Source organism: Aspergillus fischeri, genomic scaffold (genome assembly GCF_000149645.3).
Source record: "Aspergillus fischeri NRRL 181 1099437636264 genomic scaffold, whole genome shotgun sequence".
In the NCBI taxonomy this organism is placed as follows: Eukaryota; Fungi; Ascomycota; class Eurotiomycetes; order Eurotiales; family Aspergillaceae; genus Aspergillus; species Aspergillus fischeri.
The window spans coordinates 155060-169753 of record NW_001509762.1 but is presented as its reverse complement, the minus strand read 5'-3'; the positions used below and the strand labels follow the sequence as shown (position 1 = coordinate 169753).

General features: G+C 51.0%; 8 protein-coding genes across 8 annotated transcripts; 4 read left to right on the top strand and 4 right to left on the bottom strand.

The window, feature by feature from the left end:
* Positions 1-551: 551 nt before the first annotated feature.
* NFIA_072670 (DJ-1/PfpI family protein) lies at positions 552-1232 on the top strand (the record flags this gene model as incomplete). The annotated part of the gene is made up of 1 exon (XM_001259249.1): positions 552-1232. The coding sequence occupies one exon, from the start codon at positions 552-554 to the stop codon at positions 1230-1232; it is 681 nt and encodes a 226-aa protein (XP_001259250.1).
* Positions 1233-2337: 1105 nt separating this feature from the next.
* On the top strand, positions 2338-3458 carry NFIA_072660 (uncharacterized protein; the record flags this gene model as incomplete). The annotated part of the gene is made up of 2 exons (XM_001259248.1): positions 2338-3053; positions 3212-3458. 2 exons carry the CDS (start codon positions 2338-2340, stop codon positions 3456-3458), a joined length of 963 nt encoding a protein of 320 aa, XP_001259249.1.
* A 454-nt stretch (positions 3459-3912) lies between these two features.
* NFIA_072650 (alpha-ketoglutarate-dependent dioxygenase AlkB family protein) lies at positions 3913-4863 on the top strand (the record flags this gene model as incomplete). The annotated part of the gene is made up of 1 exon (XM_001259247.1): positions 3913-4863. One exon carries the CDS (start codon positions 3913-3915, stop codon positions 4861-4863), a length of 951 nt encoding a protein of 316 aa, XP_001259248.1.
* Positions 4864-5052: 189 nt separating this feature from the next.
* Positions 5053-5391, top strand: NFIA_072640 (putative cytochrome b5; the record flags this gene model as incomplete). Its single annotated transcript, XM_001259246.1, has 2 exons — positions 5053-5188; positions 5234-5391. 2 exons carry the CDS (start codon positions 5053-5055, stop codon positions 5389-5391), a joined length of 294 nt encoding a protein of 97 aa, XP_001259247.1.
* A 29-nt stretch (positions 5392-5420) lies between these two features.
* On the bottom strand, positions 5421-7199 carry NFIA_072630 (acyl--CoA ligase; the record flags this gene model as incomplete). The annotated part of the gene is made up of 4 exons (XM_001259245.1): positions 5421-5976; positions 6022-6881; positions 6927-7064; positions 7110-7199. 4 exons carry the CDS (start codon positions 7197-7199, stop codon positions 5421-5423), a joined length of 1644 nt encoding a protein of 547 aa, XP_001259246.1.
* Positions 7200-7608: 409 nt separating this feature from the next.
* NFIA_072620 (uncharacterized protein) lies at positions 7609-8861 on the bottom strand (the record flags this gene model as incomplete). Its single annotated transcript, XM_001259244.1, has 6 exons — positions 7609-7748; positions 7795-7945; positions 7991-8054; positions 8177-8491; positions 8539-8661; positions 8734-8861. The coding sequence occupies 6 exons, from the start codon at positions 8859-8861 to the stop codon at positions 7609-7611; spliced, it is 921 nt and encodes a 306-aa protein (XP_001259245.1).
* A 195-nt stretch (positions 8862-9056) lies between these two features.
* On the bottom strand, positions 9057-9802 carry NFIA_072610 (inorganic phosphate transporter; the record flags this gene model as incomplete). The annotated part of the gene is made up of 2 exons (XM_001259243.1): positions 9057-9236; positions 9689-9802. The coding sequence occupies 2 exons, from the start codon at positions 9800-9802 to the stop codon at positions 9057-9059; spliced, it is 294 nt and encodes a 97-aa protein (XP_001259244.1).
* Positions 9803-11510: 1708 nt separating this feature from the next.
* Positions 11511-14022, bottom strand: NFIA_072600 (Zn(II)2Cys6 transcription factor; the record flags this gene model as incomplete). Its single annotated transcript, XM_001259242.1, has 5 exons — positions 11511-12117; positions 12166-12638; positions 12688-12843; positions 12893-13715; positions 13775-14022. The coding sequence occupies 5 exons, from the start codon at positions 14020-14022 to the stop codon at positions 11511-11513; spliced, it is 2307 nt and encodes a 768-aa protein (XP_001259243.1).
* Positions 14023-14694: the final 672 nt, after the last annotated feature.

The following is a 14694-nucleotide window of genomic DNA, read 5'->3' as shown; positions in this document are numbered from 1 at the left end:
TTATTACCACAGTGTGGCACTCCTGGATCACATCTCCTTCTCCCATAGTTTTCTTGGCGTCAGGTTTTACTGTCCGGCGCCGGTGTCTAGTCTAGATTCAGAGGAGCGTAGAATGAACGCACTATCAGACAGATGATGTGTGGACCCTTTGAAATGGGTGTTATGAGTTGTATCTGTGGGCTGAATTGCCTGGTATATCTGCTGAAACCGAACGTCAACAACTCATCGTTGACGATATATAAGAGGATTACAAAGTCGTCTACTGCTCTATTGCATGGTGGGTATCAATTTTATTGCCCATTTCCCTCAGCCCCATGGTGCCTTGAGTGACGGTTTCATGAGTATGACTCACTCCGCCGCGACGGCCGTAATAATCTCCGAGCGAGGAGCCAACAAAGCCAAACTCCGAAGACCGCCATGCCTCACAATGACAGGACTGCAAATACTAGAGAGATAAATTAAACGCTCTCACTCCCTCAGTGACCCTAAGCAGGAAGATAGTTTACTAGTAAAGCCGGAGAATCCCCTCCTATCATCATAACCCACCCAACATGCATTTCGCCATGCTCCTCTTCCCCGGCTTTGAAGCCCTCGACGTCTTTGGCTCCCTGGAAGTCCTCAACGTCCTCTCTGAAAGAAAACAGATCTACCTCTCCCTCCTCGCGTCAAGCCTCACTCCCGTCTCAACTCAATCCCCAGACCCAGCCGCACATCGGGTAGGCTCGATCTGCGCCCAGGAAGTACTTCCAACAGGTACTTTCGCCGACTTTTTGAAAGACGCACCCGCCCTGGATAGCGTCAAGGGCAAGATAGACGTGCTCATTGTGCCCGGCGGCGCGGGAACCCGCTTCCCCCACGCCATTAATCCCGTCATAGAGTTCGTGCGGGGAATCGCCCCATCAGTGAAGTACATCATGTCCGTGTGTAACGGCGCGGGCGTGTTAGCGCGGGCGGGCGTGCTGGATGGTCGTCGAGCGACGACTAATAAGATGCTTTGGGGGCAGACAACGGCGCTGAGAGGGGAGGTGCGCTGGGTCAGAGAAGCCAGGTGGGTGGCTGATGGAAATGCGTGGACTTCTTCTGGGGTGAGTGCGGGGATCGATATGATGTTGGCTTTTGTGAGGGAGATATATGGGAAGGATCTGGCTGGTGGGATAGCTCAAGAGATTGAGTATGTTTGGGATGTGGAGGATGATGGGACAAGGGATCCTTTTGCTATTGCTGCTCTGTGAGGACCTTCCAGGCTGCATTACTAGTATAGCCTCACTAGTCCTAATTGATTTCACATAGAACCAAGCCGCTGGAGTTGGCTGGCAAGAACCATATATCTATATATGCCTTATTATTAGGTCCTTTACAGCCACCTTCTTCTAGGTGGAACTATATTGATCCAAAGGTCCTATCCTACTCCTGGCAGCTTTTAACTCAGACATTACCTTTGTACTAGGCTGCACTGCCTATGGCTGGGTGACCTTTAGGATTTAGGTATACTATACTGCCATCTTTATCATAGAGCTGGATAATATTAGCCTATTACTCCTCACAGCGTGGTATAGCCCAGTTATTCCCTTAGGACTCACCGTAGCACTAGCAGTGGGGAAGCTGCTTAGTTACGTCTCAGCTATATAGGTTATAGTCATCAGCATGCTGGCGTACCTAATTAGGTTGGTTCTCATCACTATAATGCTAACACATCGGATCTACTAGGGGAATTTCTTCTGGAGCATGCTTATCATCTATATTACTATAGACTCATCTTTCCTTGCTATAATAATTATCTTCTCTAATGCTGTGCTACTAAAGTATCAGGGTATTAGTGCTAGTGTGGTCATGACTATTATAAACTATAGTATTTCACTGAGCTGGGCTTTACTGGGATGGTAGAGCGCGAGGTTAATCATAACAGCCATATCTATGATGATAAGAAGAGGGGTATCGTGGTGCATTCTACTTTGAGGTTGGGTTGGCCGGGTTGGGCTTGGTGATGAGTCTGGTCTTTTTGGTCAAGGATCACCTGCGTAAGAAGGGTGCCGTGTATGAGGAGAGTGCTTAAGAAGAGTGCAAGTCAGGGGAGAGAAGGGGGAAGTGCGGTCTAATGTTCATACATGTCAGATGCTAGATGGACTAATAGTAAGTCTCACACTAAAACTGTCAACCATGGATGACCCAGTATAGACAACCAAATATAGTCGATTGTTGTCTTTTAGTTCGAGTACAAACCCACCTAGCGGGGACTCTTCTTGCTTAAGGTTAGCGGTATTTTATTTTCCTTAAAAGGAGCATCCACCCCTGGACAGGAAACAATCAGCACACAACACATAGAGAGACATGATCAGCATGGTTGAGCCATTCGACGATATCGAAGCATGGGCCTCTTTGGAGAGTCTTTATGACAAAGCAATTCAATCACCGTCGGAGATAACTCTGGAAGAGAAACATACTATACTGGAATGGCCATCTTTGGAACATATGGAGGAGACCACTCAAAAATACGTCGGCAAGTCTTTGCGAGATCTCATTCATACAGCGGCCAACGATCCTCTCGCTCTTACGTATCCGGATTGCTGCTTGATTAAGGATGGTTTCCATATATTTAGAACCCTCGATGCTGTTAAATACAGTAATGACCGAAGGAAACGCATGATCGGACGTCCGGACTTATGGAACAAGTGGCAGCAGGCGAGGGATGCTGTTTTACCACCGGACGAACTCAAGGCTCTTGAAAACGTCCGTGAGGTCTTTCTTGCCAACATAAAAGCTTACTCAAAGCCTATTATTGAAGCTGCAGAGAGATCCAGGACTCATCCCCCAGATTGGGTGCAGAGTATTCTTGACCGTGACGGCAAAGGCTGGGGGTATGTGATCTACCGTCCTTCAGTCGTTCATGAAAGAGAAGGTAACAAGGAGGCATGGAGAGCGTGTTGGGATAATTTTAATGAACTTCTGAGTTTCCACCCGGTCATGGTTATCGGCGGCGAAGAGATTCAAGATTCCAAGGTCGTCGATTTTGTCGATTATGAACCTGAAATGGGCGGAGTGGATCAGCTTCGACTGTATGTATTCGCACGGATGACTGTTGGTGCTTGCTAATTTGGGCTGTCAGGGACTTTCGCGACCGTCGGGATAAAGGCTGTATCAAACCAGGTGTTCTTTCAAATGTATTCATCATTGTGCCTACCGAATGTCGGGATACCTATCTGCGAGAAGATAGATATGCTTGGGCTTGGGCTATTGATCCTGACTGGTCATTACCGGGCCCAGATGCAGATGGCTACGATGGACGTGTCAAGATTACCTGGGCTCAGCTGTTCAACAAATTCTATGGTCTGATGTCGATCAAAAAAGTCAACCTAAAGGAAATCTGGGAAGAGTTCCATGAGGTCAATAAGAAGCTCCCTGAGCCATTGCCTGGCTGGCTCTCCACAAAACTACCCAGAGTTGTTTGGCCAGATAACTGAACATTTTTATCATCTTCCTCCTTGCCTGCATTTATAGGATTTGATAGCTGGTATAGACATAACTTGATGCAAGACACGCCGGTCTAGGTGTATCCGTATACCTTCTAATCAGTTGATTATTACATGTGTCTCTCAGTTGAGGATAAAAAACACGGATGGTGAGATGAACCACTAGTGGTTTTTCTTGCGGGAGTAGATCTGATATCTTTCAGTCACTCACATCTGCCTTGATGATACTGAGAGGGTGGTATTCGGGAAGAGCCAGAGTTTGAATGGTTGTTGCTTAAGATGCCCAGAACGATTTGAGCATTATGCACAGGATAACTTACTTGGACATGGAGCAGTATAGATGGCTGGATGTTTATGGCAAATTAGGGTTATCTTATCCGTCTCAACGTGACATCATCCCTTGATCTCTTCTTGATAACTCCATCACTCCAGAATTCGGACGACAATGGCTAAACGGACGCTCGAATCATTCTACAAACCCATCAGTAAACCGAAGAAACCGCGTGTGGAGGACACTCCATCATCCTACTCGCATCATCCAAGCTATCCCTTCCCCATCGCGGATCTTCCCCCATCCATCGCCAACGCGCTCCCAGATCTCCCAGCCACCACCCCTCGCAGCATCACCAACCAGCCGCACCTGGATCTACTCTACTACCAACCTTTTATCCCGTCAACCACCGCCCGGGAGCTCTTCCACTTCCTCCGTCGCGAACTCCCCTTCTACCGCGTCCAGTACACCATCCGCCGCGGACCGACTACCACCCAGATCACCACCCCGCGCCTCACCACCGTCTTTGGCGTCGACGACACCTCCCTCTTCACCCATTTACCCAATGACTCTGACTCTACCTCCCATCTAGTCGACAGCAAATCCCGCAGCCCCATCCCGCCCAACAAATACAAATCCAACCCCCGCCCCATCCCCCCCTGCCTCGACGCCCTCCGCCAACGCATCGAGGCCGCTACCGACGGCGCAGTCTACAACTTCTGCCTGGTAAACTACTACGCATCAGGCGACGACAGTATCGCCTATCACTCAGATGACGAGCTGTTCCTCGGCCCCAACCCATGCATTGCGTCGTTGTCGCTCGGCGCGAAGCGGGATTTCCTCATGAAGCATAAGGCCGTGGAGGGTGTTGAGGCGACGCCAGTCAAGATGGCCCTGGCGGACGGGGATATGGTGGTCATGCGGGGGGAGACGCAGGCGAATTGGTTGCATTCGATTCCGAAGAGGAGGGGTAGCAGGGGCGAGGCGCGCCAGGGGAGGATTAATATTACGTTTCGGAGGGCGGTGGTGCCTGCTGGGACGGAGAATTATTATAGGTATAATGTGGGGGAGGGAAAAGTATACAGATGGAGTGAGGAGGAGGGGAGGATGGTAGAAATTTCCTAATATGGGATATGTAGTAGCAGTTGCTGTATGCCAGCAGGGATGTTTGCAAGGGCCAACCAGGATGTTGCAACTGCATTGTCAGCTTTGTCCGGGCAGTTCCCCGAGGCAAGGATACGTGGTCAGCGTGAATGCCCCGCTCGGGCTGACTATTTATGTCAGGACCTTTCCGGCCATGATAGAGCAGTCAGCATGGCTTCTTCGCTTCCTATCTATTCGCTGCAGGATGTCTCGCGGCATAATACCGCAAAGGACCTCTGGATAGTAATCGACAAGGAAGTTTACGATGTCACCCAATTTCAGGCAGAGCATCCCGGTGGCGAGAGGAGTGAGTTGTCTACTAATAGACCAAGAAAGCAGTCTGACAAGACAGTCCTGCGAAAGGTCGCCGGAAAAGATGCAACGGACAAATTCCTCGAGTATCATGACGCCTCAATCCTCGCCCGTTATCGGGAGCGCTTACAAGTTGGAGTGTTGGTTGAGGGACCGGAGCCAAAGAAGGGATTCCTCAGTAGATTCTTTCGCTCATGATCTATGTGTCACCTGTATTTAACCACAGTCTACAACTTCGGCCTCAATCCAGCCTCGATGTCCGTCTTACTATTCTCCCTCAGCACCCGCTTCAGAATCTTCCCACTAGCAGTCTTCGCAATGGCATCCACAAACTTGACACCCCCAGTCAGCGCCTTGTACCTCGCCAGCCGTTCTCCAAGATACTTCCTCACATCCTCCTCCGTCAGATTCTCGCCTTCGCGACCAGGCCGTCTAACCACATACGCCCGGGGATACTCCGTGTCTGCCCCAGGAAACACCACCCCAATCACCGCCGCATCAACAATCAGCGGATGACCCAGCAGAACAGCCTCCAGCTCCGCCGGCGCAACCTGGAACCCACGGACCTTGATGAGCTCTTTTCTCCGGTCGACAATGTACCACTTGCGCGTGCGCCCGTCGCAATACGCGATATCGCCAGTTTTGAACCAGCCTTCTGCATCGAAGGACTCGGCGTTGGCGGAGTCGTTGCGGAAGTACCCCGGTGTAACGATGGGGCCGCGCACGCACAGCTCGCCGCGGACGTCAAATGCGGAGATGTTGTCTCCGTTTTCGTCGATTAGTCTGGAGAGTTAGTGCATGGCTCAAGAGGGTAGAGGGGCGACGTACTTGGCTTCGAGATTCGGGACTAGCCGGCCCACGGACCCCGTGTCGTCGTCTTCCGGGTACGTGAACATCGTCGCGATGGCGGAGGTTTCCGTCATTCCCCAGACCTGGGTAAAGGGCGTGCCCTCTTTGAGGAGCGTGCGGAACCGCGTCTGCACTTCTTTGTCGAGCGGGGCGGCACCGCAGTTGACGTTCTTGATGGAGTGCAGGAACGGTCGGGTGCGGGAGAACGGAGACGTCAGGATGGCGATGGCCATGGGCGGGACGACGGCCAGGTCGGTTGTCTGGTATTTCTCGTTGCACACCAGGTACGTCTCGAGGTCGAAGCGGCGCATCATGTAGATGGTGTGCCCGGCTTTGATGGCGCTGAAGTGTGCTACGACCGCGGCTGCGACGTGGAAGACGGGGATTGCGACGATGCGGGAAACCTGGTATGGTCGGGGATGCACCTCGAAGACCAACTCGTGCTGCGCGATGAGGTTGTGATGCGTGATGGTCACGGCTTTGGGGAGGCCTGTCGTCCCGCTGCTGAATAGTCGTACGGCGGTGGTTTCCTTGGCTCGTTGCAGGTCGTTAAATGCTACCCAGTCCTCTTCGCCGTGGTTGAAGAGATCCTTCCATGATCGTCGACCGGCGGGTACTTCCTGTCCCAGGACATTGAAGATGAGCAGGTTTCCTTCGGGGATGCCTCTCTCCTTGACGGCTGCATGAACAGACGTCAGAATCTCCGGCTCGGAGATTACGAACTTTGCGTCGGCCGCCTGGAAATGATGCACCAGCTCCATCGTCGTGTAGGATGGATTGGTACCGGTGTAGACACCGCCTGCGCCAACGATGGCCACAACCAGCATGCAATAGTAGATCTATTATGCATTAGCCTTGCAGGGGATATCGGAGAGGGTGTGTACATCATTGAAAGAGTGAATCGCGACGCAATCGCCCGGTTTGACTCCCCAGGCGCGTAGGCCGGCAATCAACTGGCGGACGGTCTTCCGAGCCTGAGCGCAGCTGATTGATCGGGAGGGATTATTGACATCAACGTAGATCTGTCAGCGTCAGTAATATGCTTCAGCATTGCTGAGGTCGTCTACCGGTCGGTTGGCATCATATGTATTGTCGAAAATGTACGAGATGACATCCACAGAAGGGAGGAGGACGCGTTCCGCCGGTTCGAAGATCATCTTGACGTGTTGGCAGTGGAATTGAGGAGGTTAGCTAATATGGTGTGGTGTGTTTGGAGATGAAGTTATTCAAGTCGATCTGTTATTCGGCGCACGGTTGTTACCCCGCTCCGCCAGCCCTCAACTTGCAGTGAATAGGTGCCTGATCGACGGCGTCATGTGCGACATGCAGTTTGTGCTCATGCATATTATTCCAATGTAGTAAGCTTGTATTTTATACAGATGAACCCGCAGCGGAATCGTCATCTCCAGATTATGTGTACGAAACAGGTCCACTAAGTACCTGGATTACCGTCCCATTGAGGAACGTAACCGAACGTTCAGCGCCATCCCCATGATAATCCCACCAATGAGACCCGCATACGGCAGCTCAGATCCCCCAAGGAAGATCTTCGCCAGTTGCTTCCAATTAATACTCTTCAGGTCCATATTCACCAGCGCAGCACCGTGATCGCAGCGCCGAGTTCCATGCTGTACCCGGGGTGGGAGAGTGCTTGGTAATTGGGTTGCCGAGACTGCGCATGATGTGGTAGCCGAAGGTCCAGAAGCCTAGGTCGTTAGTACACATACTCAATAGGGAGGAAGAGAGACTTACCAGCTCCCAGGCGTAAACCGCCAACGGCCTTGATCCAGGTTGGGGTATCGGTTTTGGCAGAGGCCACGCCGGTGTGCCAGGTCATGTACTCGGTGGTGAATGGGTCGATGGCACTCGAGATATCGTTTGCGCCGTGGGAGATGGACATGATCTGCGTTGTTAGAATAGATATCCAATGTGTGAGGATCGAACGTACCATAGCAGAGCAAACCTGGGCCGTTGTCCAAAGATGTTCAACCTTGTTAGCAAACTGAGGAGCCCTGCGGTGAATATGGTCCAGCCCCTTGGACTGGTGGTGGTGACGTCGCGAGTAATGCCGTATGTGAAAACAAGCTTGAGGGTCGCGTAGATGCGCGTGGGATGAGCCCAGGGTAGCGATTACAGAGCCTGGAGCTCCTTCTGGTGCTGTTCTGCGAGTTTCGCGTCGGCACGCTGGGCTTCGCTCTCGGGGGTGTTGCCGCCACCCTTGAGGGGCTCGATTTCCGGGCTGGCGAGGGTGGACTGCTGACCCTCGGTGACGGAGCCAAGGGTATCGGTGTCATCTTTTTCGTCGGTCCCTTTCAGGTCGCTCTCGTAGTAGTTGGGGACAATGCCTTGTCGGGGTTGCCGGGGAAGTAGAGGGTGTAGCCATCGCGCCAGAGGAGAGGGCCCATGGGAATTGTGCCAGAATCGGAGGCGACGGTCTTCCTTGACCAGGCTATATCAATTAGCGACAGCTGTAGCAAACGAAGGAAGGTGACATACCTGCGCCAGTAGTAAGGCACAAAAAAGACAGCGCTGACCCGGACACCAGCAAAGACACCAAGGATAATACCGCAGGCCTTGCCGGCACCTAGGTCCTCTAGTTTGGGAACGCCGTGTCCACCACTGATGACAATGAACAAGGCCAGAATTCCAGCGGTAAGAGCATAGTAGAATGGAAGAACACGCAGAGCTCACTTCATCGGATCCTGGCGCGAGTGCACCAACAACCGGATACTCATGAAGATGATGGCACCGAATCCAGCCGGATGACGGGCGCAATACCCCACGAGGCAGCAGTCTGAGACACACTCTGGGACTTCCATCCCCAGTGAAAAGGGAGATCCGAGGCGAGGGCAACGCCGATGAGAGCGCCGACAATGGACTAGGTGGCGGAGACGGGGAACCGAAGTAGGTGCAGACGGTAAGCTAGATCGAGGAGCCTATAACATGTCAGTAACGAAGATGTATTCAAGTCCGGCAATGAGATGCACCAACTTCAGCCACCGCCATGGCCATGATCAGACTCCAGGCGAGTCGAGGAAGCGGTCGATGGAGATGACACCGCCGCGGATGGTGGAGGTGACCTGTTGTCCAAGGGCAATGGCACCGATAAATTCTGTGATGGTTGCAAGGATACCAGCTTGGATCAAGGTCAGAGACCTCGAACTGACCCACGTCGCGTAAGAGTCGGCCACATCCTATCGAAACCAGGTGTCAGTCTTGCTCAGGGAGACGAGCCCCAAGGAAAGGAGCATACATTAGCTCCGTTACCCCACACGGAGATCAAGAAGAAGATGGTACCGATGGCAAAGAGTCAGTCAAGGTCGTGATAGATAGCCATATTTGATGGTCTTTACCAACGGCGCTCGAGCCACGACTTTGGATGGATGCAGGCGATCGACCGGCAAGCAAAATGTGCGAAAGGGAGAGTCCTTTATACATTCTAGGGCTAATACCATTCTCACATTCTAGATAAAGACCACGCGAAATCCTAATCCTGGCCATCTGGGAGCACCAACCAGCGGCAGAGCTTTGCATTAGATAATCCGACCATCAGATCACAGCGCCGCAGTTCAAAGTGTGCATTCACACGCAGTTCCAATTCCTCGATGAACCAAGAAGGTCACAATGACTTGCACCACAGGTATACGTCACTGTCCAAGACACCAAGCGGAGTCTTCGCCAGGAGAAGCTTCCTTGTCAAGGCCCCAACGCCCGCCAAGTCCGTGTGCCGCGCTTGGCGCATTTCCCTTTGGTTGAGCATATCAGGTTGTCCGCAACGGAACCGATGTGGGTACAAAAAGTGGACTGCTTGTGTCTAGCACCGAACGAGATCCAACCATGCAAGCACGAGTTGTGTGTCCCTGTCATTGCTTGTAAGCTTCCATAAGAAATGACAAGTTCAAGCAATGCCAACCACGCCTGGTTCGAGAGATTGCTAGAAACCGAGGTTGTGGACGGTCAATGCAGCAAGAGCGCACGTGCGGTGGCGCTTACACAAGGAAATATGTTGATCATAGGTCTATGACTCTTGTTCTAGTGGATCGCAGGGTACTATTGTAGGTGCTCCTGGGATTGACTATCACATAGGCCACTTGGTCAGACCAGTTACATATCTGCCACTTATATCACAGTTTCACGCCATGGCTTGAGATTATCTTGGGATGATCGGTCTATGATTCTTGCCTACATGGTGGGCTTGCTAGTTGAATAATGGGGAAGATATCTGAGTCTTACAGTCGCAGGAGATTACGGCATGCTTATCAGATCTTTCATAGCAGTACTCCAGAGAACTCTGTTTCCTTAATGACAAAGGCCGGAAAACTCGTCCACGATTTATAGTACCCTAGACCAAGCGCCGTAGTCATAACCCTGGTATAAGCACCAGTTCAACCTCGCGCCGTAACTACACAGTATAACAGATAATCAGGCTTGTAGCCAGTGAACATTCACCATAGCCCTGTTTAACTCAAAGCCAACACTCGGTCGCATATGTATACAATATCCGATCTGACTAACAGAAACTTCGTAGCACGAATGCAACCCAAGGTCAGGCAGCACGCCTTCTGTCAGAAACATCGGCGACACCGAATGAACTTGCCCTCGAACCGTGACACATGTTCTAAGTAGCAAGGGACTAGTGAATATATAAAGCAAACTGGACTACGAGGGCAGGTTACGCCAGTATGTATCTAGACCTAGCCCAACCTTCAGACCAAGCTAGAAGCCCCCTGAGATGGATCCTATTGCTCTGCTCAAGGTTCGTTCTCAGAACCCTATACTGCACTTTTTGATTAGGAACTGTAAAGCGATCTCTTATTTGTTATGAGTGCCATGTCTTACCTCAGTTCGACAATATATTAGCGCCCATAATGTACCCTTATATTATCTAAAAGCCTTCCCTCTAATCAGCTACAGACCTGCAGCAGTCCCTCGGCGGTAGCAACGTGCTACTGCGAGCTGAAAGACTATTAATCCGTTCAGCCGAAGGTGGTAGTGCCACGCAACGAGTCAGCTCGACAGAAGGAATCTACTCCAATGGATGATGGGTACGGGATTTGCCCGGGCTCTCCTTTCGGTTGCCGCGCACGCCACGTGGATGCATTATTCATCGAGGTCTGACCATGTGAAGATGGGTTTGGGACCGGTGATTGGGTCTATAAGCTCTATCAAGCGTTGGCAATCTTACTAGTGCAATACAGTCTAGATGACAGTATGTGGCTGGCCCTCGGTTTGAGGGCGAGACTATTGAAATTGAAATGGTGGATAGTAGACAAGCTAACAATGTGCCGCTGAGTTGCTACATTATTATAGTGGATGTTTGACAGACAACTGCATCCTTGTGTTGAATTCTATTCCGATGTTAGACGGTACGTGAACATCATATGTTGAATCAAAGTCAATAATGTGCGCCGTTGCAATATCAGGCCCCATAAAAGTCAACTAACAGACGCCTACTCTAACCTGAACATCTAAATTCTGTCGTGATGCATAAGTCCGCCTACGTGATCATATGAAGCAAATGTATCAAGCATTGCATCAAATTCCATCGAGCCCATCCCTGCCAGTTCTGGTCTATACGCAAATCCTGTAGTGGGGGTACTTCCAGCAAGAAGTCCATATTGCTCGTAAGACTTTGCCTGCGTTTCGTGCATCTTCATGTTGAGGTTTCCGTCAGTGGCAAAGGAGGATAATTCCCAAGAGGGATCCCCTATGATTGAGGTGGGAATTCCCACCGTCGATGAAGAGCTCTCGAGTATCTCAGGTCCAAAGGTCGACGCAGCAGAGATGGTCGTGAGACCCGGAGAGTCCGGTGCAGAATTTGGCCTCGAAAGGGCCAATTGGTGCGGGAAACCATCGTCTTGCATCTGGATGCCGAGAGCAATGTTGGTACAAAGACTAGTCATGTAGGCAGCTTTGGACGCTTGAGATGTAGGGGAGGATTTGGTGGAGAAGAAGTTCATGTGGGCAGCGAAGGACGAAAGGAGCTCGGTCTCGATGCGGTGGTCTTGCTGGTACTCTTTCATGACGGCAATGAAGAGCTCAAGGTACAACGTCATGGAATAATTCAGGCAGAAACTGGGACTATTAAGACCAAGACGTCCACTGTTCCCGCGAAAGACATACCTTTGATACAGTGCAAGTTCAACGACGCTATCGCCACGGGTATCACATGTCTCTTGCAATAGGCGAAGGCCGGCCCGCGCATACTCTAAGCGTGAGCATCGGTTGTTGGATGAATGTTCCAACCTTCGAGTCAGGACCCGGAGTGTACACAGTGTGTATCGCAGCTCGGTGAGACGAAATGCTTCCTGCGCTGTCATAGTGCTTGCAGGAGAGAGGATGTGTTTGTGCTGGATTTCCCACTCATCTAATGTTCGGTTGATCTGCTGAGCTTGACGAAGGATGTAGTCTCGCCCCTTGTGAGCTGTTTGCGCGGAGTAGAGATGTTGGTATACGTCTTCTTGAATACGTGCCAGAGAGATGTGTGCAGAACGTTGATCCCGTGGGATATGCTCCGAGTTTGCCGCTGGGAACGGCAGCCCACAGTCATACGATGGAAGAAGGCAAGGTTTGCCGGCCATGAAAGACGCGTGCTTCTATTCCGTAGTTAGCAGGGGTAAGGGACAAAACAATTGCTAGGCCTACATCGATGATGAACAATGACCACCACAGATCTATCTGTTCTGCGTTCTCCGAATCCGAACTGCTTTGATGGAGACCAATGGATTTGGCTAGCTGGCACGCCTGTGCAAAGACTGTCTCGAAGGTCGCGAGAGAGAAGTACTTTAAGGCGATCAATGCCTGAGCAAGTTAGACAATGAATACCATGAATAAAAAAGGGCTAGCCTACCATGCTCAACAGTGCTTGCACGTTAGCCAACTGCGGTCTTAAAAGTCTCTCGAAATTGTTGTACCCTCGTCGATAGTTCAATAACAAACTTTTGATAAGCTCCTCTTCCAGTATGTTGTGAGTAATCGAACCAGCTCTAGTCGCTGCACTATATCTTGCATCCAGTGTCTGTAGAAGGATATTATTGAACGAGATCACCCAGGCAGGGTCCGGTCTGTTGATACTGGGTCCATATTGCTCTTCGATTGCTGAAATGACACTTTGCCGGTCGTAGATGGGCAGAAAGGGACTCAGGCATGCAAAATATGTTTCTAGACAGGTCTCCAGAAGTGCTCGTGGTGGTAATGAAGGCAGCAGTCCATCTGACTCTGGTATCGACAGGACTGGACTTTCTCTGGTCAATTTCTCAAACAATTCGCTGACTTCTTGAAGCCGTGACTGCAATGAACAAGCCTGGTCTGGTATGAAATCTAGTGAAGCCGGACTATATTGGCTTTCTGGACTCGAGAACGGTAACAACGATCTCAGCCTATCGCACACAGCCTGAGCCTCTGTATATAAAGAAGCAATAGGGGTTGATCCAGGGAAGGTATGGTCATTGCATTGTTCGGGATTCGTTTCTAAAGACGCATCTGTAACCGTGTTTCCGTCCGTAGGTGGACTATCATTCAGGTCGGTATGACTGTCGTCAGACGGGATAACCGAGCTTTGCCGTGTAGCAGCGTTTGACGGAGTCTGCGAACGCTCTACGGCTGACAAACAGCGAATGAGCGCCTCTTCAATCTTCCCGAGACGGTTTCCGAGGATTTCGACATCGTTCACCCTATACAGGCACAGGAGATTAGAATCATTCAGGTCCATTAGAAGACACAGAAGACGGACAGTTTCTTGGTATGATTGACTCGCTTCCCCTTGTTAGAGAACCCACAGGCGAGGTTGGATTTGCGGCAGCTTGAGCACTTGGGATATTCCTTGTTGCAACGGACCTTGCGGATACGGCACTCATCGCATGCCTCCCTGGACCCTGTTAATGGCGGCACGTTCATAACTGCCGTGCCGTGAGATCCTGGTTGACTGGGAACAGGCTTCCCCCTGATCCGTTTCGCTCCTGTCTGGTCCTGTGTACCCATTGTGTAGTACAGAAACAAATACGGAATGGACGACTTCGCATGCAAGGTAGAAAGGAGAAGAACAAGATGGTGGTAGACGGGGCCTAGAGTCGAAATGTATATAGGCGGACCACGGTATAAATGATCTGGCGGGAGAAATCCACCAGAGATACGATAGAACTCAGCAGACACGAAATCAAGGCTGCGGCTCGTCTCGAATCCTCTGTCAGCACGGGTGATAAGACCCTGATCTTCGTTTAGAAGATGATGGTCGGTATATATTCCGTACGGGCCATCCTTGTCCGACTGGATGGATATCAGTAACAGTGCAGGGGTCTCGCTTCGTAAACCCTGAAAGAGGAATAATCAGCAGAACATCGAGGGATACCCCTCCCACTTTTCGTGGAGTAGAGGACCCCAATCCTTGTGAAGGGGGAAAGCCAGATGTAGTAAAAGTGGTCGTTTTGTAAAGAAGAACGCGGTCTACTATGCCGTTTCAAGGAAATGTGTGGACACCTCTGAGCGGATGAAGCACTCAAACCAAAAAGGCATAATCCCTGTCGACCAGGGATATTGTAAGAATCATCCAGAGCCACTCCCTTTTGCACCGGCCCATCATCACTGGCTGCAGTGCTGCATAAACGAAGGTGGATATTACAGCGGATGAGCGGCATCAACCTCCACATCCACATG